The sequence below is a fragment of the Atractosteus spatula genome (assembly GCF_055471065.1).
Source record: "Atractosteus spatula isolate fAtrSpa1 chromosome 11 unlocalized genomic scaffold, fAtrSpa1.hap1 SUPER_11_unloc_1, whole genome shotgun sequence".
Classification (NCBI taxonomy): Eukaryota; Metazoa; Chordata; class Actinopteri; order Semionotiformes; family Lepisosteidae; genus Atractosteus; species Atractosteus spatula.
In genome coordinates this window covers 627,391-652,067 of record NW_028296630.1, presented here as the reverse complement: position 1 = coordinate 652,067, position 24,677 = coordinate 627,391, and the positions used below count along the sequence as shown (strand labels likewise).

Here is a 24,677-nt window from a genome sequence, read left to right as displayed (position 1 = left end):
CCTGGCTGTGGTGACCTCTAGCGGGGCCCTCTCAGTTCTGGCAGCTTTACCGTTGATCGTGTGCACTCACCGGCGCGCGCAAGAGGAACTCACACAGTGTTTCCTTTTTTAAAGTTTATTTTCTACAAAAATGGAAAAAAACATGGGAGGGTTTCCAGAGATATGTACAAGTCAGGTTTACAGCAGGCTGGTAGCGAGAGTCTGACTCCTACCCTCGTACATGTTGTTTTCCCCTGTTGAAGACGTTTACTAAAACACCATTTAAACGCGACACAACATAACAACTCAACTCACTAAGAACTTAACTCACAACACACAGACAGTTTTCATCTAGCGACTTAACACAGTTAGTTAACGAAGTTCAATTTCGTCTCTGATAACCCGCAGAGCCCGAATACACTTTTGATACTTTTAAAACAAATATAAACGCGTAAACCTTAAACCGAAACTATGACATCAGTAAACATAAATTTACAGACCTTTTAAAAAAGCCTTATTACTTCAGATCTTACCTAAAAAATTAGAAAGAGCCATGGGAGAGTTTCCAGAGATACGTACAAGTCAGGCGTACAGCAGGCTGGTAGCGAGGGTCTACCAGCCTGCACGAGGCGCTGTTCCCGATTCCCAGGCCCAGCTGCACATCACCTGGTTGCACAAGCTTTGACTTTTCATTTTCATTACTATATTTTCAGGTTGTGTTTTTCATATCACTACCGAAAAAAAAACATATTTTAGAGGAAGATGTCAGCTTGATTAAAAAAATATTGCTCCTTAAGCCTAGTTCCTTACTGTGCTAATTCTGCCACCTACTGGACAAGGTAATAAATAAAACAAGGAGAAAATCATAGAATATAACACCCACATTACAGGCAAGCGAAGTAAAGGGTGTAAGATGACCAGGGGAAGGGTCATTCATAACAGGGATTTTCGGAATTACCTACTTAAAATACTAGATATGGACCTAAGCAAAATGGCTGCCAAAAAGAATCAGCTGACCCGTATATGGAAAGGGTCTACCCTGAGAAACAATGAGACACAGCTGAGCCGCATCAGGAACCGAAATCTAAGTGCCCCGGAGGCAGTGGACAAGGCGGAAGCCGATCAGGTGAATGCGGTTTGGAGGAAGAGAGAGGAAAGAGGTTTATGTTAAAGATCGGACTAAGGAATAACGGACTACTGAAAGGAGAAAAGGTTTATGGTTCTTGGATTGCGGATAGTGGATAAGGATACATCGCGGATTGGCTTTATTATGGATTTTTGTAGCTCGGATCGGAACAGGATTAATAGAGCGGATTACAGACTGGATTTGGAAGATAATTGGAGGAAGAAACGCCACGAAACTCAGGAAAGAAAAGTGTGGTGTGAGTACTTCTCTCTTTTACATAAACTTTCCCCCGGAGGCACCACAAGGGATATCTGAAGGACTGAAAAGAAGTGCACTGATTGTCACATTACCTAGGGTTGTCTTTTAAAATGTACTTGTATTCCATTAACAGCATCTATTGCATTGCCTGAGAAAATTAGAAATTACTGTATGTAATTTGTTCGAATTGGGTTCCTATGAAAAAGACTTGTGAGGAAACCCAGCTGGGACTCAAAACCCTTGGTATCTTGTCAGAAGAAGAGAATGCAATGTGCCCCAAGCAGTATGATTTTCAAAACACAGATTTAGTACCAGAAACAAATAATTTGTAGCTATTTTATAAGAACCTTTCACCTTGTGTTTTAATTGTAATACAGTGTAGTAAAATGCACAATGGTTTGGTTTTGGGAGAGAGAAGGAATAGGAGGGAGAGAGGTAAGAAGGGAAAGGAAATGAAAGAAAAGTCCAGAATAGGCTGTAGGCTGTAGAAAAAATGTGAATAGAATATGATATATTCCAAGGAGAAGTCGAAACAAAATAAGACCTTAAAAAGAAATCAGCCTATCACTGTTTGCTGGGAGAATGGATGAATCCTGTCTAATGCTCAGCTGACACCCTGTTAAAAGCAATAAAAGACAATGTTAGTCCTCCGTGGTTAACCTACATTTATGCTGTTGCTTTAAAACAGATAACAACGGAAGAACTGAATGACATGGCGGAGAATATAGTGGCGTGGGTGGCAGTGTCCATTATCAGAGTGCTGCTCCCAGCCATCTCCCTGTACAATGAAAAGAGGAGCCGGAGAAGAGTCTCTTAATCACCTGCTGCAGATCTAATACCCTTGCCTCTGAATTGTGGATGGTGTTCTTGAATGTGTCAACTCTCCCTTGTCAGCAAATAAGCCAATAAGAAAGAATTCCAACCCCAAAGGTTGTCTCTAAAAGCTTGAACCACTTTCACTGTATGTACTGAGTCAGTGTCAGTCTACGGTCTCCATATTAAATGAGATGTAAAATCTCAAATTGCACTTAATGAGTATGTTTTCTTTAGTGTTTTAATGAGACTTTCTGGTAGCAGAATATACAGTATGTAGCGTTTTTTGTAACGGAATGCACAGCAGCACTGTTTCAGAAGGATATACAAAAGGTAAAATGTACTGTAATATTGTGGTAAAATAGTTGATAGGTGAATGGATATGATTTAAAATTACAGTGGTTTCCAATAGTAAAATAATGTTAAAAGGAAAGAATTCTATAAAGGTTATGAAGGTTTTAATCCATCCATTTTCTAATCCATTTCCAAAGGCATGATATACCCTGAACCGGACACCTGTCCATCACAGCGCACACTCACACCAGGGACAATTTTCGCAAAAGCCAATTACCTGAAGACAACCCAAGCAAACACATGTAGAACATACAAACCCCAGGTCTGAGGACGAACTCATGGCCCCAGTGCTCTGAGACAGCACCACTGCTTTTTTTATGCTACTATATTCCAGTTAAATACCAGTCCTTACTGTTGCTTATTTTAGCCTGGAAGAGATACATTATGATCATTTGATACTGGCAAATATTCTTGTGGCACAAGGAAAGCGGTACAAACATTATATTTCCACTAGGGGGAACAGTAGGTTTTTGGACTAAACTGTCCTGCTTTGGCAACACTGTATATTTATGGTATATAAATTAGTTATTTCTGGATAATCACTTCAGGAACTCACTTTATCCCCTGAACAGTAGTCACTGTAAATATAATTTGTCTTTTATTTCCCAAAACAATTCAATATTTCCCACTGTACTGCATACAGTATTTAGCCTCTAGAATTGCTCAATGGTAGTCTTGAAGCATGTAGTTAGTACTGTATAGGTACTATCATTTAACAGCATTCATGAGATACATTCAAACAGAATATTAATTCCATATATTCAATTGACTCTTTCAAAGAGAACAACCCTTTCCCTGTGAAATTAGGCTTTTCTCTGTCACTTCTCAGGTGGCTCTGATCAGCTGCCGTTAAATTGTGGCTGTGGGCATCTGTTTCAATGGAGTTTCTACTCCCTCTTTAAGTGTGATATTAGAAATACATCTTTTTTTGCTCAAAAACTGCTTTTTACATATTAAAGATACGGCTATAAATTAATATGACGTTTTGGCTGTGAAGCCTTCTTAAGGTGTGTGGAGACACACCTGAAGAAGGCTTCACAGCCGAAACGTTGTGTTTTCTCTCTTCTCTTTTCAGCATGGAATAAACCCATTGTTCCTTTACAGACTACGCATGCTGACGCAGCTACCCACCTGCACTACTATAAACGAATATAGCATACAATGGCATCTAATTATAACAACTTATACTTGGGATTTTTTAAAGAATCTTTTGTTTTTAATCCACAGCATAATATTACATTATGAAAGACAGTTTTGTGCAGAAAAAAAAGCACCTTTACATTTTCCTTTATTTATTTAAAAACTAAGAGCTTTTTTTTAAGTGGTAAGAATGGTAAATTGTGCCATGTGAAGTTCATTTTTCAGTTTCCACTGTCTACATTCCCGGGCACGGTTTATATGTGGGTTAATATTTACCTATCGGATTAGCAAAGGTTAAAATAACACAATTGAAACAGGATGAGGAAATGTGCACACACTCCTCTGACATACTCATGAGAGAGAGTCTTTCCCCGCTTGACATGCTTTGAGCTTATAAAAGAGAGATCACCCACTGGAGAAGAACACGACTGTGAGTGACATCACTGTGAGGTCATAGGCATTGAGCAGGTCAGAAAATCAAGACTGCAAGGGGAGACTCAATCCTACCCAACATTAGAGACATGCCTGCTTTTGCAAGTGCCAGCTTGATAATGGTTTAAGTTCCTCAGATATTTCTTAACTTCAGCTAGGCGTATGGCCTTTGACTTAAAGATCAGTAAATCATTAAGGAATGCTGGAAGGTTTAATTGACTTAAGATATTCTTACCAGATCGAAACACCAGCACGGCACTGTAACCTTATTCTTTATAAAAATGTGAACATAAACTCTCTCTTTTAAACTGTACAGGCCTATTACAAAGCCAGTCGAAGTGGACAGCTCCACAGAGTAAACAGTCATATAATCCAATGCTTCAAGTTGATCAATAATGTAGTAACTGTACTGTATATGAAGATGTGGTGATTGTTTTTATTTAACCTTATCCACCTGTTCTGAAAAGCATAGGTTGTCTTGTGTTTTGCAATACGTAGTCTGTGGTGTTATTGATTTAGCTAGTAAAAATATATAAAATATATTATTCATCCATTGTGTGGTTTCTGTGTAAAGTGTTGTCAGCATTACACTATTAATGTATTACAAAACTGCTGTGAAAACAAACTTAATGATTATGTTTAAAAGACACTGGAGATCACTTGCATTTGCAATATTTTGAGAAAAGTGTAGTGTTGAAAGCTAATACACACGTATATTCCCCCCCGATATATTCAGTACTTCATTCAAAAAATGTTTTTTTAGATGCATGACTTCCTCATGATACATATCCTTTCTAAATACATTTTACTTTTGCTATTAAGGTCAGTACTGAATAGTTTAGGAACATGTAAAGGTTTATTCCATGCTGAAAAGAGAAGAAAAGAAACAATATTTCAGCTGTAGAGTCTTCTTCAGGTGTCAGTTCCCGTTTCTTTTCTTCTCTTTTGCAGCCTACGCGTGTTGACACACTACCTACTTGAGCTACTGCAGAGTTTTCTTACATATTACTTACCACCATTTGCTTTGACTTGGAAAAACTATGCAGTATCGTTTGAAAAGCAGCCCTTTCTTGTTCATCTATTTCTGCCAGCCACGTGTTACTGGCAGTCCTCAAATGTGTCAACTACTGTGAGGAAGGCCTTCCACACTCCAGGCCTGCTCGTGCACACAGCCCCGCCTCCTCTTCTCGTTTGACTGATCTCTCGGTTCGTGTCCACGATGCAGGTCCAGTGCGGACCCCCACCCTTCATCACACACCACTTGGAGTGGTCCACCATGATGCCGAAAGGCCTGGCCTCTGGCAGCTGTATCGTCGTCACGTTGTACACCTTGTGCGCCACGGAGCAATTCAACGGCAGAGGCCGATGAAGCTTCCCCCAGCTTTTGGCGAAGTCATCTCCTAAATAGTTAACCAGCAAACCTGAGTAGAGATCTGAAACGGAACAGAGTCACAGGTTCCATGTTAGAATCTGTTCCAGGCACACTTTCTACCCAACCAAAAACAGGAAGTGCACTTGCTACCAAAACGTCAAACTGGAACCGAGAACAAGTGAATGTGTATTTCTCCCCCCCCTCTCTGAATGCTGTACTGTACTGGTTGCTACCCAGAACGTTCTTTTTTAAAATCAACACCACCAATATACAGTAGATCAAGTGTGAAGTGTGACATATTGCTTTTGAAGGGCGGTGTTTGAAACTTACTGGATTGTTCCTTTTCTACATAATATTTTTTTAAATGTATTTAAATAAAATATGACAACCGTTTCCAATAACCTTTAAAGTAACAGCAGAATGAGATCCTTGGATCAATTAATCAATTTCTTTTCAAAACTAGTTGAGATTAATGGAACAAACTGCACATGTTATTTAAGTCCTGGTTCCTTTCAAGAAACAGCAGGATGAGATCCTTGAATCAACTACTAAGAAATTAGCTAAATGGGCCAAATGTAACCTCTCGTGTTCTTAGGTATTAAATGGTATCTAAAGAAGCTACACAAGTTATATTTTTATCCTTTCTTATGTTTAAATCAACATACCAAGAAAAAAACATTTGTTTTAGATTGTTGTATAAATAAAAGATTGAAATATTCTATTAATCAATTTGCTCAAGAATCGGGCTTTACAGAATGTTAATAAAGCACCTACAAACTACCTCAGACACAAATCCTAAACCTAAATTACTACTGAATATAAATGAATGCTTTACTAACATCCCATAAAATCTCTGTTGAAAGAAAGCGATGCTATGAAACCTTAAATCTAAAGTGTAACCGCAGAAACATGTAGGAAAGTTCAGTTGCCAGGTGGCAGATTGAGAAAGTTTCACCAAAACGAAGTCTGCTTTTTTATATAAATACATCTTCAATTGGGAAAGGCTTTGACTAAAAATAAACTGGATATTGTTCCAACAAAATCTTTGTGAGAAAGTGGGTCTTGCTGGCTAGAAACGGCCAACATACAATAGAGTTAGACTTTGTAAAAATTAAATAAATTCAGATTCTGAGAGGCTCAATAAGTGCTTGTTCAGAGTAAATCAGACACTGTTGACCGAGTTTCAGCAGTGATACATAATTCACTGAATACCAACACCAACACAACAAGATTGGGCACTTTGGGATATCCAAGCGATCTCAAACGCGTCCAATAACTGCAACCTCTATGACCTTGTAGTGTTGTCAGTGAAAGAAACATCATTGGTACAACTTATGCCAACTCCGACACTTAGCATCACTGTGGGGCTGTTATAGCACATAGTTTGAAGGAATAAGTACATTTCGTCATCTATTCCAAGCTGGTACTGGTCTGGAACTGTGATAATTCATTTGTGATTTTAAAATGTAGAGGCATGCAAAAAATTAGTTAACCAGCAAACTATTGATTCCAAATATCTAAAATGAGAAAAATAACTGATGTGACATTTTCACTTCTCCAGGAACAAACTGCAATAATGAAGCACAGAGATTGTTTATGGATCATGGCGACTGTGTTGTTCACTACTGTTTCTGTATTTTGAGTTGGAGAATATTTTCTAAAGAAGCGATCAGTTGGGAAAAAACAGTGATCCATAGACTTGGATCCATTTTTTTTTTTGCAGACACTAGATCTGCCTTGGCTTTCTTTTTCTGAACACTGACAGGTTTTGTGCCTTCGCAATGTTGTTTTCCCCCGTCTCACACATTGTTTGAGCAGCTTTTGAAAAGAAATACGAATGAAGGGGGATGTCTGAAGTAAGTTGTAGAACATAAAAATACGTTTTGTTTAATCTTAAAACCAATATCTGGCATTGCTATGGGTGGTAGTGCCATTTGCATAAGAGAAATTTCAGATTGACTTGCATTTATCAGAAACTTCATGAAAAGGAATTGAGATTCGAGAGGGAAGAAGTGGTGCTCACCGTCGTTAAATCTAGAGTATTTTGCAAAGCTGGTGAAAGTTTCCCCTGCTAAAGATGTCAGGGGCAGCTGCTTAAACCAAGGCTCTTTCCTGGGATAGCATGTTCTCTGAGCCACACACTGAAGGTCTCTGTGGAAGGTTTGGGGGATGTGATAGTCAAAAGAGTATACATGGATATACTGGAGTTGCACAACTGTGGAGACAAGAATGAAAAATAACCAATAGTAAGCATGGCATTTTCATACATCCAGGTCAAATGCCCCCTTTCTTTTTCCATTAGTTTGGAGAGTTTCCTTTATTTATTTTCATTTGTTAAACTATCCTCCAAGTTCTAAAATGTTGACATACATTTTCAGCAGCCACAATACACATCATTTAGATTTAATTAGAAAGTCTAAGGCTATTTCGGTATTTATTTTCATCTGTATACAGAATGAGGTGTAAGTCTATTAGTGTCCACCTATTCTCAGGGTTATATTAAGCGTGCATATGAAATTGAACCACCAACAGAAAATAACAGAATAGACTGGTTTTTGCCCCACAGGTAAATTTAGAATAGGAAAAGAACAGGTGCACCAAACCAGAACAAAAACTGCCAATACTTGAATCTTAAAATCTGGAAAAATTGTACCAAAGGCTTTCAGAAAGTGATAGACAGCTGCAATGTCAATGCCATGGACATACTAAAGCTCAGCAATCAAAGTTGTTCAAGAAAAGGTTCACACAGCTGTATGTACATGTGAACGCCTACCTATGTCCTTGAAGGTGCTGTATGTGTAAGTCCCGCAGAAGAAGGTCTGTGCATTTTCATGCCCACTGGAGGGCCAGAATGATGTAGAATGATTTTTCACATCTGGAAGCTCTGGGGTGCTGTGAACCAGCCACACTCCTGTCTGTCTGTCTAACATCACAATCCCTGAAAAAGGTCACACAAGATGCATTCAAATCTCAAAATTTGATCGTTTTTGATCCGTCTGGTTTTCCAGTTTCAATGTTTTTAAAGGACAAGTCTGCTCTTTTTGAACAGAGTCCATTATCAAGCCTGCTTCCAGCTGACGAAGTCAATTAATTCAGTTCAAGAATCAAACAAGAACTGTATAATTGATCAAACTAAACAAAAAAACTTCTATTTTGGGCTAGTTTTCAATTCTCTTAATCTGACTTTTGGCTTTTTTGTCCAACCCAATTTAACTGAACATACGTCATGGCCAAAAGTCAGATTAAGAGAATTGAAAACCATAGTCCAAAATAGGACTATTCTTAATCCTATTATTTTCAGTTCTCTTGAACTGACAATTGGCCATGAAGTATGTAGATTTATTTCTTAATCTCAACAATTTAATTTACTGTATTCATTTAGAAATGGGCTACTGTAAATTCAATTCAATAGAAACCTAGAGCCCAAAACAAGCATCTTTAGTTTTGTTTTACCCAGCAGATGAGTCTTTTATTATAAAAATCAGTATTATATTGACTTACAGAAGTGTTTTTAAACTCAGTGATTTTCACCAGGAGAAAAAGCTCTGATGGCAACAGATTTGTTCTTAGCTTATGTGATGCCTCAGTCAAAGAAAAGTAAATGAAAAAAAAATAATGAACAAAAACAAAATGTAAATATATACTTTAAAGCTTTATGATTCAAGTTTTTAAACCAGAAAACACAGAAAGCTGGTGTTGGTATTCTTCAGACACAGTATATACTTCGGACGTGCCATCATGTCTTGACCATACACAGTAAATCATAAAATAAATGTTTTCTACTGAATCAATGATTTGGACAAAATCTGCAGAATCACACATGTAAATGTTCTACCCTGAAATAGTGTAAATTTTAAAATATTTTATTTTAGATATATATAAAATGAACAATTCACATCCTGCATATGTAGCAAACATTGCACTTGGCTTTAATCATAGGAATAAGCAAGCAAACCCAGCAAGTATAACAGATACCATTATATTGTTTGTTGTGCTGTCTATGATGTTTTTTTCCCCCCCCATTTTCTGTGTCCTTCTGTCTTGTACATTGTAAAATGTTACTTACCTTTGCTGTGTCCAAAAGATGAAGGAGCAGGTTTAAATGACTTTGGAGGTTGATCGTTGTATAGAAGATACCCAAAGTCCACAGTCTTTTAGGAAGGAATATAAAAAAATATCAATGCAAAGTTTGTATTTGTATTGCACAAAAGGCTTTTGAATTATAAGAGAAACCTGTGAAAATAAACAGATCGAAAAGACAATGTATATCCTGACCTCACTTTCTGGGAGATGACACAGATTATAAATAAAGGTTTCTTACCTTTTTATGAATGTAGGACAAAAAAGGCTGCAAAGTCTGCCCCACTGCACTCTTGGAGTCATTTACCAATTTCTTCCCATATACCCAGCCATTGGTATGGTCATCCATGTAGAGGTATCGCAGACCTCTTCCTTCATCGTGGTCTGGCAGCTTATACAGAATAAACCTGTATGATTCCAAAAACACATAAAAGAGTAATACATACTGTATACTGCTCTAGAACTGTGACACTGTACAATGTGTCCTGGGTGTTGGACAGACAGTGTTAACTGTTGTGATCACTAGAAAATAAAAAGGGCACTTAAACAATACTAGTGTCTGTTGCCAGTCTGTGGGTGCACTGGTGCTTCTGGGAGATGAACAGAACCTGTGGCAAGAGAAGAAGGGTCAAGCAGCCTTGATCATTTCTAGGTGACGTAGTGGCCTACAAAGCGAAAATAGCTCTTGTTTTTAGGGGTCGCCCATGTTTGACATGAGCATTGTGGCAAAACTGGAATAATCTTATGCGATTAGAGCTCATTTTCTGCATTTTAAACCAGCAGAGCTCTGTAGAACTGAACTGCAGCAGTTGACAAAGAGTCAACAGTTGACTAAAAGAAGCGAGGCAAGGCAAGCATCTCACAAACATTATTCTCCTCAAGAATACATTCTGGTGAATCGTTTCAAAACGAACTATTGAAAGGAAAAAAAAACTTTAAAATCCAATAGTAATTTCTTTATGACAAAAAAAAATCATAGACACTGTACCCTGGATTTACAGATGCAGCCATTCAAAGTGCGCGGCACAGGCACGTACCGGGGGTAATTGGCTACGTCATCGCGCATCGTGACGCGAGATGACGCAAAATACCGCGGTACGTGATTGGTTGACCGACAGGGGCACTCGTGGTGCGTTGGTCGGTCGAGAAAGATTTAAATGTCTTTACTGTGCCCGTTTAAGTATTGAATATTTATATGGAATTTTACCACTGAAGGGAAATCTTAGTAGCTGAGCATAAAAAGAATAGGAGCATACTGTAACGCATGTGAAGGCCATAAACGATATTAATTTTGGAACATAAACATACAGTATATGGCTGGTCTCGGTACTTTAAAGAAAAAATACACACCAGTATTCCATTTCTCCCTAAACATTTTAAGCATCGAAGTCTTTAACTAACGTGATACCGGAGTCAACAAGCATACTTTTAGAATTTGATTAAAAGGGAATATAATATGGAATCGCGTATCTAAAGAAATTAATAATGATATAATTATATTCATGTACCGCAACACAAGAATAGTACACGCTGTACGATATCTGTTGATAATGTTTCTGTAGGGCTTTTTCAACAGTCCTCATGTGACCTTGCCAGTGGCGCTGTGGGTTAGGTTCCTAACTCACACATCACACGTTGGGTGTTTGAATCCAGCCAGAGCCGTGACTTTTTTTTTTAACAAACATTTCTTTGAAAAAATAAAATAGGGTTAGTGTTAGGGTTACTGTCAAACTAAATCAACAACTGATTTAAGGACGATCTGTCAAAGTGCAATGAAATACAATATTGTTGTTGTTGTTATTGTTGTTTTTATCCTGTAAAGCGTTTTGAGAAGCCACCTTTAAAGGCGCTATATAAAAGCGCTGATTCTTATGGAATGTGTTTTCTTTCTTCTTTTTTTCAGCATGGAATAAACCTATTACTTGATTCTTACGGATTCCCGGTTCCACCGGGGATTAAAAAAAAAAAACCATGGAATCTTGTACAGTATCTAAGGAAATAGCAGAATAACCTTATTCATGCACAAACAGTGGCATGTTACATTATTAATTTGGGTGTCTCCTCTTGCCAGAAAGCTATAAATTGCATTTTGAGTGCGGTTTTTGACTTTTTTTAAATTACAACCCATAAATAAAGCTGATACTGTTTAGACTTTTAATTATTTAAAACTGTATTACAGCAGCACAATGCACAATGCAACGTAAATCGCTATCTTTGTCTTCTGCGTAATAATGTTCACCTCTCTGTCCAGCAAATTAACAATAGTAATAATAATGAACTTTATTGTATATAGCGCTTTTAAAGGTGGCTCCTCAAAGCGCTTTACAGGATAAAAACAATAACAACAATACTGTTAGGCTGGGCAAACGATTTTTATTTTTTTTCAGGAGTGTCTCTAACCTCCCAATCCTCCCCTGTAATGCGTCGTACTGCTCCCGCTGCTGCCGAAAAGTCTCCATACAGGTGCTGCCTCTACAGGCTGGCACCCTTGAAAGCTGCACGTATGCGACTTCAATTAACACCAGTATTAAATGTACAGTATTACACTGTATTAATCAAGCCTTGTTTCCTTGCTAATAGTTTATCTGTTCTTGCATATTGACATAGAACTTGAACCTTATTGCATGTACATGTACTGGTACAATGGAATCCTTAATTACAGAAAGTTAGGATAGTTATGATCGGGTGTGAATGAGGAATGTTGAATGGTATTGAATAGTTTGACTTTTGTGAAGGCAAATCCATGAGAATATTTTGTGCTCTAATCCTGCATTTAACATGATAAATCAAGTTAAAATAAGTTCCCAGATGCTTCCCTAGTTAATCTACTGTTCTTATCATAGTTTACTACAGTAAGCAACACTAGATCATAACCTTATCGTGTGGTTTGGTAAGCCTTCAAACTAATTTTCTCGAAACACATAATTACAATACACTGTATAATAGCAGAATAACAATAACATCTTTTAACTGGATTTGATTGCTTTCAGAGTTCTTTTATAAGGATTGTGCCTTTGTTTCTAAGGTTAACACTGTCCTTTCATTACAGAAGTATCATGAGGTCCAAGCAAATAAACACACATGCACATATAAGTGACAAGTAATAGGTTTATTCCATGCTGAAAAGAGAAGAGAGAAAACACAACGTTTCAGCTGTGAAGCCTTCTTCAGGTGTGCAGGTGTGCCTGCTTCTTTAGCACACCTGAAGAAGGCTTCACAGCCGAAACGTGTTTCTCTCTTCTCTTTTCAGCATGGAATAAACCTATTACTTGTTCCTTTGAAGACTACACATGCTGACACAGCTATCCACCTGAACTACTTGCACATATAAGTGTTTGCAAGCCTGTATCTATATATTCCTGGTAATATACTTCTATTTATGTAGTAAGAAAGGAATCAGAAGAACTGTTTATAAAGTATTCTTGGTAAAACTCATCAAATCATCTCACTTTTAAATAACTTAAAAAAGTTGCCTGATCACTTTCTTCTTGCTCCTCTTTTGATAAAGAGGTATTGTTGTTTTTTTTAGGATAATGAAATCATTGTGAGAAAGATGTTTTAAAGAATTCTACAGGATATTTTAGCAAGTTAGCGAGATAACACTAGTAAGGACCCTGATAATTAGATACTAGTTATTTTTGTTTGGAAGTGTATCTTAGCATTTCATAGAACAGCACAGCATGGCATAGAAAGTGATGCATTTGTATCACTATATTACGAATATTCTTTCAAAAACATCATCAATTTTTCTATATTAAACTATAATAAAAATTCTATAATAAAATCAGTATAAAATTAACACGGATTTATTGTTTATTAGATTTAATGTCTGCTAAAGACTTATAATTATTAATTATAAAAGACCATGTTATGGCAATTAGAATTTCGAACGTAGTGGAGTATAAGTGGCTCAGCACTGGGAATACACGTTCTTTGATGGGCTGGAAAAGTCCCGTACATCACTGTGTAGGGTCAATAGGTGTATGACTGTGTAAGAGAGGTTGGACAAACCTGGGGTCAAAGGTCATGGGCATGAGCAGAAATGTACAGATAAAATTGCCAATTCTAATTTGGGTGGGTATAAAATTACCACTACTACTACTACTACTACTACTACTAACCAGGCAGCACAGTAGTACAGTGGTTAGCATTGCTACCTTACAGCACTGGGGCCCTGGGCTTGATTTTGGACTCAGGATGCCATCTGTGAAGAAATTGTCTTTTCTCCCAGGGTTTCCTCTGGGTGCTCCGGTTTCCTCCCCTGGTCCAAAAATATACTGGTTGGCTGATTGGCTTCTGAGAAAAGATTAGCTCTAGTGTGTGCTTCAGTGTCTGTATCTGCCCTGCGATTAAGTGGCTTCTTGTCCAGGGTGTCACCTTCCTTGTGCCCATTGCTTCCAGGGATACAAACATCAGTATCATCTTTATCATTGCCACTACTAAATTAAACACAATGTACCTCACAACTGGCAGCCCACTAAAGCTCAACAGCTGTGAGCCTGGTCAGTACCTGGATGGGAGACCTCCTGGGAAAGCTAAGGTTGCTGCTGGAAGAAGTATAAGTGGGGCCAGCAGGGGGTGCTCACCCTGCAGTCTATGTGAGTCCTAATGCCCCAGTATTGTGATGGGGACACTATACTTTAAAAAGGCACTGTCCTTCGGATGAGACATAAAACCGAGGTCCTGACTCTCTGTGGTCATTTAAAATCCCAGGGCGTTTCTCGAAAAGAGTATAGGTGTTACCCCAGCATCCTGGCCAAATTTCCCATTGGCCCTTACCAGTCATGGCCTCCTAAGAATCCCCATCTTTGAATTGGCTTCATTACTCCGCTCTCCTCCCACTAAATAGCTGGAGTGTGGTGAGTGTTCTGTGTACACTTTGGCTTCACATTGGTGGTGGTGGACGAGAGTCCCCAATACCTGGAAAGAGCTTTGAGTGGAGTGTCCAGAAAAGCACTATAAAAGTGTAAGGAATTATTATTATTATTATTATTGACCTTTTCAAAGTACTGTGTTAACGGTAATAACTTGCAATCCATCATCTACTGACTCTTCATAAATCGATAACTGCTGTTCATTGCAAGTATGAATGAATAGAATGTGATCTGTTATCTCGGTGTGTTGTAATATCTCTTTGTGTGTCCACACAGGAGTCCTACACTTTGATCAGACTTAGGGTTTGTGGCTCAGTCACAGTGTCCCCCACTTCCCTCCATTCCCAGAAAGGGGGTACAGCTGGCCGTCCTCGGGAAACTGAACGGCCGGACCGCACTCTGTATCACTTACAAATCTACACAATTCCCTCAGATAGGTGTGCAACATAGGGAAGCTAGCATTATGCTATTAGTAAAATACCATTTTATTTTTATTTGTATCACTCAGTTCAAATTGAAAGAGACGACAATGCGAGGCCATTTACCAGATTCAATATTTGTTGGGCCGGATTTTTTTTAATTATTTTGAACCGTGAGCCGAGCCATAGAATGGAATGTGTGGGGTAAATTGAATGTGTAGTCCTTGCTTCATAGGACTGCAGACTTGTGCTGTAGCCCAGCACTACAATGGAATTATTGAGTGTGGCGGGTCTTCAGATATAGCAGGCAGTGTTAAGAAGCTGGGGAAATCCAAATTAACTGCTTCTGCATCAGAAAACTTAATGTCTCTCTTCTCAATGGAGAACACAATTTCCCCTTCTAGCTTCTTTGCCTCCTTATTCCACAGAAGACGTTTTGTAGTGTTACCTTCCTCAGTTTTGTATTTATTGATTTTAATCATACAAAAATGAAGTTTATTTTTCCTCACAGTTCAGTGACATGAAGGTATGAAAAAATAAAACCGAAGCCCTCCAGCACCTCTGTGGGCTGTGGGTGTTCCGGCCCGGGTATAATGGTTACTGTTGTAACAACATAAGGTGTTTGCATTGCAAGTGAGAGGATGCGATTTAGCCAACAATAAAGTTGTTTTCCTTTCTCTTTCCTCAGCCGAGCAGCTGTTGTATTATAACCCCCGCGTGTACAACTGCTCCTTGCCTGAAGTCTTTCGCCACGAACTGCCCAGAATGAGCTGCATTTGCGAGGGCTCTGTAAAGCCCTGGGTGCAGGGAAGGACGATGGGGAAACTGCTGTCAGCTCAGGGAGAAACCTTCCTCAGCCTTGCCAAGTCTCGCTTCTTTGTGGATGGTGAGAGTGGTTTTCTTTTAAAACCACCAAGACTGTACAAAAAGATCTGTGATGAAACACCCACTACAATCTGACATATCAGCTGTCCTTATCAAAGGTTCTGTACCAGGATATGCATTTGGAATCTTTTTCCTGGAATTGAGCATTTGTTTGGTCACGTAGGTTTCCCATTATTCTGGAGCTGGTTAAAGTTCAGAAACCTTCCTGGACAGCACTGATTTTCATTCTGCACTGAGGAGAAGAGTCGGATAAAAACAGTCGACTCCGACTCTCGAAACGTCCAGAAATACATTCACATTTAAAGATGTTGAAATACTCCATGGTAGTTATGCTTACGTTCCAGTGATTTGCAATTCACCAGTGTGGACAAGTGGCCCCTTTGAACTTATTCAGATTTAATGTGTTGTCTTAGCGATGTATTACAGTCTTCTGTCCTTGCAGTCGTCTGTTGCCAGGCCACTGCCAAATGCATATTCATTTTTAGCACGTATTCTCTTCTTTATGGAAGTCTGGAGGCAACCCAAGTAAATGCACTTTTAAGTCCTAAAAACAAGCTAGCTAAATTCCCTTTGAATTCCTGTGCTCTCACATTAAAAGTGTGGCTTGGCTGTCTTGAGAAGCATGACAGAGACTTCCATCACCTTTCACAGGCCAGAAAATTGCCCAGATTTTGGTCCTATTAAAAACATAGCTCAGTCCTGCACACCTTACTGTCATCACAACCTCTGCTGCAATTGTTATTGTAAAGATTGCAAATCCTGTAAAGCAATGCGACTGCAAGATGCTACAGATATTTCAGAACCAGTGAGATACTGTACATGCAACTTCCTGGTCATAGTTTTTACTCTTTACAGCATGATGACGGGCTTTGCTTATATTTTGGCCAGTGGTTGCATGTACAGGTTTGCAAAAGGCCGCACATTGTTAAGAGCCAAACATGAAAATGACAAAAGAAGAATGAGACAAATTACATTTCTTCATCCCAGACAAACATTAAAAATAAAATGCAGACAGCGAAAAGGGAAAACAATTTGGTCTTGACTTTATTCAAAGCTATCCATTACATGGTACAATGAGTTTATATAATGGTATATTAGCCACCAATATAATACATAAACTGAAACAAACTTTTCAGATTTGGCAAAAAACAATCTTAGTTTGATCATTTTTAACTAAGCTTAGTTAAAAATCAATTTCAGATTAGATGCAATAATAATATCAGAATGGAAAAATATTTAAACCATACAGTATATGTGTCTGTTTTCATAATCTTGCAATAACATAAAACATCACATTCGATAGTATATCACCAGCAATAAACTGCAAAGTGTGTAATATTGCTAGAAGCAGAATACATCCCAAGAAAACAAGACCTAGGTCCAAAATAATCATTTAACAGAGTTCGCATAGTTTTGAGATGAAAAATCCACTCCACCTACAGTGAATCATCCATCAGTCTTCTAACCACTTTATCCACTATAAAGTCACTGGGGAGCCAGAGCCTATCCCAGCAAGCAAAGGGGAAGAAGGCAGGATACACACTGGACAGGATGCCAGGACATCACAGTGCATACAGAGACAAAAACACACAGCACTTACCCAAGAGTCCATTTTCCCAAAAGCCAATTAACCCAACTAGTCTGTTGTTTTTGGACTGTGGGACCAAAAACTGGAGCACCCAGAGGAAACCCCTGCAAACACGGGGAGAACATACAAACTGCACATTTGTAGTTCACATCTGTAGGGCAGAAACACATGTTGCGCTTCTAAAACTGTCTTGCTACAAGGGCTTTCCAATCACTACCAGTAGCTCTTTTATGTTGTTCTGTTGTGATTGTTATTAAAACATAAAAAGTTCTGAAAGAACTCAATTGGAAAACAAAGCACTGAAAACCGTTTAGTAAGGGGAAATGTTTCATTATACAATGTGAAAATGGCAGTAAAATTAAATTCCAGACCGGTAAGAGCTTTTTTTTTACTTTTCACAGAGTGTTTCCTTTCTCTTTAAACCAAGAAAGAGCCCTGTCTGGAGAGCCATTGTAGATGCTGTTAAATGCCTTATATTTCTACTTTGTTGACATACTTGAGGGTTGTCTTTTACAGACATCTACACTGGCTGGGCTGCTCAAGTTTTAAAGACTACTCTGTTGACGGAAACCTGGCAACGAAAAGAGCATGAACTGCCTTCAAACTGCTCCCTTCCTGAACACGTTTTAAATATCAAAAGAATTAAACTGCCGGGACCTGTGGAGTTCTGCTCTCACTTTGATCATGCCAAGTGGTGTGTATCCCAGGAGGATGGAGACCAGTGGATCTGCACTGGAGATCTAAACAGAGAGGACTGCCAGCAGTGGAAAAGTGGAGGACTTATTTGCTCACAAAACCCTGTTATCTACCACGCTTTCAGGGGGGCTGTGTCCTGGTTTGTTAGGTGCAGAGACATGTTTAAACTGTAAGAGGGGGAATGTTTGACCCTGTTGTTGCAATTCAGTTACGCTGACTCTTTCTGTATCTATTTGTTGCAGATGCAGAGCAGTGTTAATTGCGCTCAGGTTTAGCAAATGCTGTTTGATATTTTGAAGCTAATGTTTGCTGAAAAGCAAGAAAAAAAGTTGCTCAAATGCAAATGTGCTTCTTTCCAGAACAACTAAAATGTATAGGTTTAAACATGGGTTGATGGCTAACACAAAAGAAGAAACACCCAACGACTGCAATTATCAATCCATTCATCTATTATCAGAAAGTAGCTTTTTTTCCTGTGAAGTGTAGTGGCAAAGCTCTTCATTTAAAATAAGAGGACACTGGTTGTAAATGTCAATCAGAATTACGTTGCGCAAATGTTTATTCTTTTTAGGTTTGGTTGGGTTACCACCAGCAGTTCTGTGAAATCTTTCCTCATTTTGTGCTTTTGTCTTCTGTTGTGCGAATCCCATCTACAGCCAATAAATGATGGTGCTCGCAGCTCTGAATATATTAAGATTAGTGGAATTCCTGGTCTACCAGCACTCTTTTGTTGTGTGCATCTAATCTATAATCAATAAGTTAAGATAACAGCATATTATTTGCTGAGGTACGCAGATATTCCTGACTTCCATTGTTGGTGGAGCTGGGTCATATTTGCCTGGGAAAAAATGTGCACAACATGATTTCTTCTAAAAAAAACGTTTCTACTAGCATCTTGTGCTGTGTTCCTCAAATGTCTTATTTTTCCTGTTGGCACTGTTTTTCTTCCCGTTTTCTTCTACCACCTTACAGTGTGCTCACAAATTATTGTCACCCTTAATGAAGAACAAAAAACCCCATATAAAATAAACAGCACAGATAATGACTTATATTTTATATACCCCAAAACTGGGTAAACTAGTGAAAAACATTGATTTTGTTTTCTCTCAAACATTTCTTAGTTGATTTTTAAATGGTGTGTTTAGGATCACTGTCATGCTGGGAGGTCCACCAGAGACCAAATCATGCTGTAGCTTTCTGGCATAGGCAGCCAGATTTTTGCCCAGAATATCCTGATATTTAGTAGAGATCATGATACCTTTGTCCTTAACAAGGGCAGTGGCATCACAACCACCCCACAACATCAATGTTCCACCCCCATATTTCACAGTGAATATATGTTTTTTGTGTGAGTATGCATCCCTCTCCAACACCAAACGTACTGGTGGTGTGAGTGGCCACACACTTCAATTTTGGTCTCACCTGACCATAGCACCGGGTTCTAGTCAAAGTCCCAATGGCATTTGGCAAACTCCAGACACTTCAGTTTGTTTCTTGTTATCAATTCATATTTTATCATATTGGGTAGCTAATGTCCTCTCTTTGCTAGTTAGTGGCTGTGTTTCTGCATTGGGTAGCAACGGGTAACTGTTCTCAGGCGGAAGATGTAAACAGCTTAATGTTCGTGTTAAATAATTTTTTTAAATTAAAATTCATTCTATACAGCAATCGCATATTTGAGTACCGTTTCATAAAACTTTCATGCTTAAAATGTTTAGGGAGAAATGGAAGACTGGTGTGTATTTTTTCATTAAACTACCAAGACCAGCCATACACAGTACAGTTTACATACATACAGTAATGTTTATGTTCCTAAATTAATATTGTTTATGACCTTCAGATGCGTTATGCTCCTCTTCTTTTTATGCTCAGCTACTAAAATTTCCCTTTAGTGGTAAAATCCATATAAATATTCAAAACTAAGCGGATTAAAATGTGCACAGTAAAGACATTAAATGATTAAATCTTTGCACTACCAACCAATGCACCACGAGTGCCCCTGTCGGTCATTTTGGCCAGCCAATCACTTACCGCGGTGCCCTCCGGTGCCCTGCGGTGGCTTGTGGGTAGGTTACTGTACCGCGGGTTTTTACCGCGCATTTTGAATGGCTGCATCTGTATTACAGTCTTCTGTCCTTGCAGTCGTCTGTTGCCAGGCCACTGCCAAATGCATATTCATTTTTAGCACGTATTCTCTTCTTTATGGAAGTGTGGAGGCAACCCAAGTAAATGCACTTTTAAGTCCAAAAAACAAGCTAGCTAAATTCCCTTTGAATTCCTGTGCTCTCACATTAAAAGTGTGGCTTGGTTGTCTTGAGAAGCATGACAGAGACTTCCATCACCTTTCACAGGCCACAAAATTGCCCAGATTTTGGTCCTATTAAAAACATAGCTCAGTCCTGCACACCTTACTGTCATCACAACCTCTGCTGCAATTGTTATTGTAAAGATTGCAAATCCTGTAAAGCAATGCGACTGCAAGATGCTACAGATATTTCAGAACCAGTGAGATACTGTACATGCAACTTCCTGGTCATAGTTTTTACTCTTTACAGCATGATGACGGGCTTTGTTTATATTTTGGCCAGTGGTTGCATGTACAGGTTTGCAAAAGGCCGCACATTGTTAAGAGCCAAACATGAAAATGACAAAAGAAGAACGAGACAAATTGCATTTTTTCATCCCAGACAAACATTAAAAATAAAATGCAGACAGCGAAAAGGGAAAACAATTTGGTCTTGACTTTATTCAAAGCTATCCATTACATGGTACAATGAGTTTATATAATGGTATATTAGCCACCAATATAATACATAAACTGAAACAAACTTTTCAGATTTGGCAAAAAACAATCTTAGTTTGATCATTTTTAACTAAGCTTAGTTAAAAATCAATTTCAGATTAGATGCAATAATAATATCAGAATGGAAAAATATTTAAACCATACAGTATATGTGTCTGTTTTCATAATCTTGCAATAACATAAAACATCACATTCGATAGTATATCACCAGCAATAAACTGCAAAGTGTGTAATATTGCTAGAAGCAGAATACATCCCAAGAAAACAAGACCTAGGTCCAAAATAATCATTTAACAGAGTTCGCATAGTTTTGAGATGAAAAATCCACTCCACCTACAGTGAATCATCCATCAGTCTTCTAACCACTTTATCCACTATAAAGTCACTGGGGAGCCAGAGCCTATCCCAGCAAGCAAAGGGGAAGAAGGCAGGATACACACTGGACAGGATGCCAGGACATCACAGTGCATACAGAGACAAAAACACACAGCACTTACCCAAGAGTCCATTTTCCCAAAAGCCAATTAACCCAACTAGTCTGTTGTTTTTGGACTGTGGGACCAAAAACTGGAGCACCCAGAGGAAACCCCTGCAAACACGGGGAGAACATACAAACTGCACATTTGTAGTTCACATCTGTAGGGCAGAAACACATGTTGCGCTTCTAAAACTGTCTTGCTACAAGGGCTTTCCAATCACTACCAGTAGCTCTTTTATGTTGTTCTGTTGTGATTGTTATTAAAACATAAAAAGTTCTGAAAGAACTCAATTGGAAAACAAAGCACTGAAAACCGTTTAGTAAGGGGAAATGTTTCATTATACAATGTGAAAATGGCAGTAAAATTAAATTCCAGACCGGTAAGAGCTTTTTTTTTACTTTTCACAGAGTGTTTCCTTTCTCTTTAAACCAAGAAAGAGCCCTGTCTGGAGAGCCATTGTAGATGCTGTTAAATGCCTTATATTTCTACTTTGTTGACATACTTGAGGGTTGTCTTTTACAGACATCTACACTGGCTGGGCTGCTCAAGTTTTAAAGACTACTCTGTTGACGGAAACCTGGCAACGAAAAGAGCATGAACTGCCTTCAAACTGCTCCCTTCCTGAACACGTTTTAAATATCAAAAGAATTAAACTGCCGGGACCTGTGGAGTTCTGCTCTCACTTTGATCATGCCAAGTGGTGTGTATCCCAGAAGGATGGAGACCAGTGGATCTGCACTGGAGATCTAAACAGAGAGGACTGCCAGCAGTGGAAAAGTGGAGGACTTATTTGCTCACAAAACCCTGTTATCTACCACGCTTTCAGGGGGGCTGTGTCCTGGTTTGTTAGGTGCAGAGACATGTTTAAACTGTAAGAGGGGGAATGTTTGACCCTGTTGTTGCAATTCAGTTACGCTGACTCTTTCTGTATCTATTTGTTGCAGATGCAGAGCAGTGTTAATTGCGCTCAGGTTTAGCAAATGCCGCTTGATATTTTGAAGCTAATGTTTGCTGAAAAGCAAGAAAAAAAGTTGCTCAAATGCAAATGTGCTTCTTTCCAGAACAACTAAAATGTATAGGTTTAAACATGGGTTGATGGCTAACACAAAAGAAGAAACACCCAACGACTGCAATTATCAATCCATTCATCTATTATCAGAAAGTAGCTTTTTTTCCTGTGAAGTGTAGTGGCAAAGCTCTTCATTTAAAATAAGAGGACACTGGTTGTAAATGTCAATCAGGATTACGTTGCGCAAATGTTTTTTCTTTATAGGTTTGGTTGGGTTACCACCAGCAGTTCTGTGAAATCTTTCCTCATTTTGTGCTTTTATCTTCTGTTGTGCGAATCCCATCTACAGCCAATAAATGATGGTGCTCGCAGCTCTGAATATATTAAGATTAGTGGAATTCCTGGTCTACCAGCACTCTTTTGTTGTGTGCATCTAATCTATAATCAATAAGTTAAGATAACAGCATATTATTTGCTGAGGTACGCAGATATTCCTGACTTCCATTGTTGGTGGAGCTGGGTCATATTTGCCTGGGAAAAAATGTGCACAACATGATTTCTTCTAAAAAAACGTTTCTACTAGCATCTTGTGCTGTGTTCCTCAAATGTCTTATTTTTCCTGTTGGCACTGTTTTTCTTCCCGTTTTCTTCTACCACCTTACAGTGCGCTCACAAATTATTGTCACCCTTAATGAAGAACAAAAAACCCCATATAAAATAAACAGCACAGATACTGGGTAAACTAGTGAAAAACACTGATTTTATTTTCTCTCAAACATTTCTTAGTTGATTTTTAAATGGTGTGTTTAGGATCATTGTCATGCTGGGAGGTCCACCAGAGACCAAATCATGCTGTAGCTTTTTGGCATAGGCAGCCAGATTTTTGCCCAGAATATCCTGATATTTAGTAGAGATCATGATACCTTTGTCCTTAACAAGGGCCCCAGTGGCATCACAACCACCCCACAACATCAATGTTCCACCCCCATATTTCACAGTGAATATACGTTTTTTTGTGTGAGTATGCATCCCTCTCCAACGCCAAACGTACTGGTGGTGTGAGTGGCCACACACTTCAATTTTGGTCTCACCTGACCATAGCACCGGGTTCTAGTCAAAGTCCCAATGGATTTGGCAAACTCCAGACACTTCAGTTTGTTTCTTGTTATCAATTCCTTCTGGCAACCCTTCCAAACAGCTTTTTGGCATGGATGTACCATCTAATTATTGATTTGGAGACTCAAGGACTCCAAGATGCAACCAGACTCTGCAGTTCTCCAGCTGTGACCCTTGGATTCTTTACCATTTGTGAAGATCAATACTAATTTGTCTCTTAATTTGTCACTTCTTTGCCTTTCCCCATGGTGGTGGATGGCCAAAGTTTTTATTATGAGTGTTTACCTCTTTTTATACCCTGGTGAAACAGCAAGTCCAGAAAATGTTCCTTTTGACTGAGTTATATTTAAAAAACCATAAATTCATTTCAGATTTTATTTTGTTCAGTTTTCTTAAAGAAAAGTGGGGGATCTGATAATTCTGACATTAATGTTTCTGAAAAAAACATGTATTACTCATTTTCAACATTTGTTTTGAAATAATTCCCATTGTCTGGGCATAAGATAGACTCATTATCTGTGCTGTGTATTTTATACAGCTTGTTTTGTTCAACTTTATCAAGGGTGCCAATAATTCTTGAGCCCACTATACCTGCTTAGATAAATAGAATCACTATTACACACAAAGAAAAACACTCAAAACACTAACTTCTGTTCTTGGAAGTATAGTGTTCAGTCCAATTTTAATGCATCACTGATATTTGAAGAAAGTGAAAACCGCTTTGCACTGTTTGGAGATGATTGCTAAGATCATCCAGGTGGATGCTGCACATTGGTGGTGGCGGAGGGGAGTCCCCATTACCTGTAAAGTGCAATATAAGTGTAAGCAATTAATTACTGAGCTTAATTTTGTGGGTCTGTATAAACAAAATTGCAAGTAGGATCAGATTTCAAATATTGGTCTGACAAAGTGTAAACCCAGAAAAAACTCCCCTTATGCAAAACTGGGTGAAGGGACTTATACCTTGATCACAACTGCTTCCTCAATGTGCGGTTTTAAACTTTCAATTTTGATAAAGTTCTAGCCCAGGAATGTTAAAAGGTTACAAGCGAGAGAAAGATATTCTGCCCATCTTTTCTGTTTGGTTGATAGTAACTATTGATAAAAGATTCTTTGTAGCAACGAGTCCACATTCTCAGTTCTTTTCAGGATTTTGAATACTCAAGTCTCCACATCTTCAATCCTCCAGCCAAAAGTGATAAAGTTGTTTTAACCTCTCAGTTTACAACACAATACTGTACCTTTCAATGTGGG

General features: G+C 38.5%; 1 protein-coding gene and 1 long non-coding RNA gene across 2 annotated transcripts; one reads left to right on the top strand and one right to left on the bottom strand.

Annotated features, from left to right (window-relative positions):
* The first annotated feature begins 1,035 nt into the window (after nucleotides 1-1,035).
* Nucleotides 1,036-4,653, top strand: LOC148811449 (uncharacterized). Its single transcript, XR_016086389.1, has 2 exons — nucleotides 1,036-1,361; nucleotides 2,052-4,653. It is a non-coding gene; the product is annotated as an uncharacterized LOC148811449 (long non-coding RNA).
* Nucleotides 4,654-5,200: 547 nt separating this feature from the next.
* LOC148811448 (deoxyribonuclease-2-alpha-like) lies at nucleotides 5,201-10,613 on the bottom strand. The gene is made up of 6 exons (XM_088908778.1): nucleotides 10,609-10,613; nucleotides 9,796-9,961; nucleotides 9,541-9,625; nucleotides 8,248-8,412; nucleotides 7,498-7,689; nucleotides 5,201-5,535 (listed from the first exon to the last, which is right to left on the bottom strand). Exons 1-6 carry the CDS (start codon nucleotides 10,611-10,613, stop codon nucleotides 5,201-5,203), a joined length of 948 nt encoding a protein of 315 aa, XP_088764904.1.
* Between the last annotated feature and the right edge of the window lie 14,064 nt (nucleotides 10,614-24,677).

Bases quoted from the DNA above. Each gene is read 5' to 3' on its own strand.
- LOC148811448 (XM_088908778.1), bottom strand. The intron at 9,626-9,795 runs GTAAGAAACCTT...CCTTCCTAAAAG, and splicing joins TGTCCTACATTCATAAAAAG to ACTGTGGACTTTGGGTATCT. The intron at 7,690-8,247 runs GTAGGCGTTCAC...TTGTCTCCACAG, and splicing joins CAGCACCTTCAAGGACATAG to TTGTGCAACTCCAGTATATC.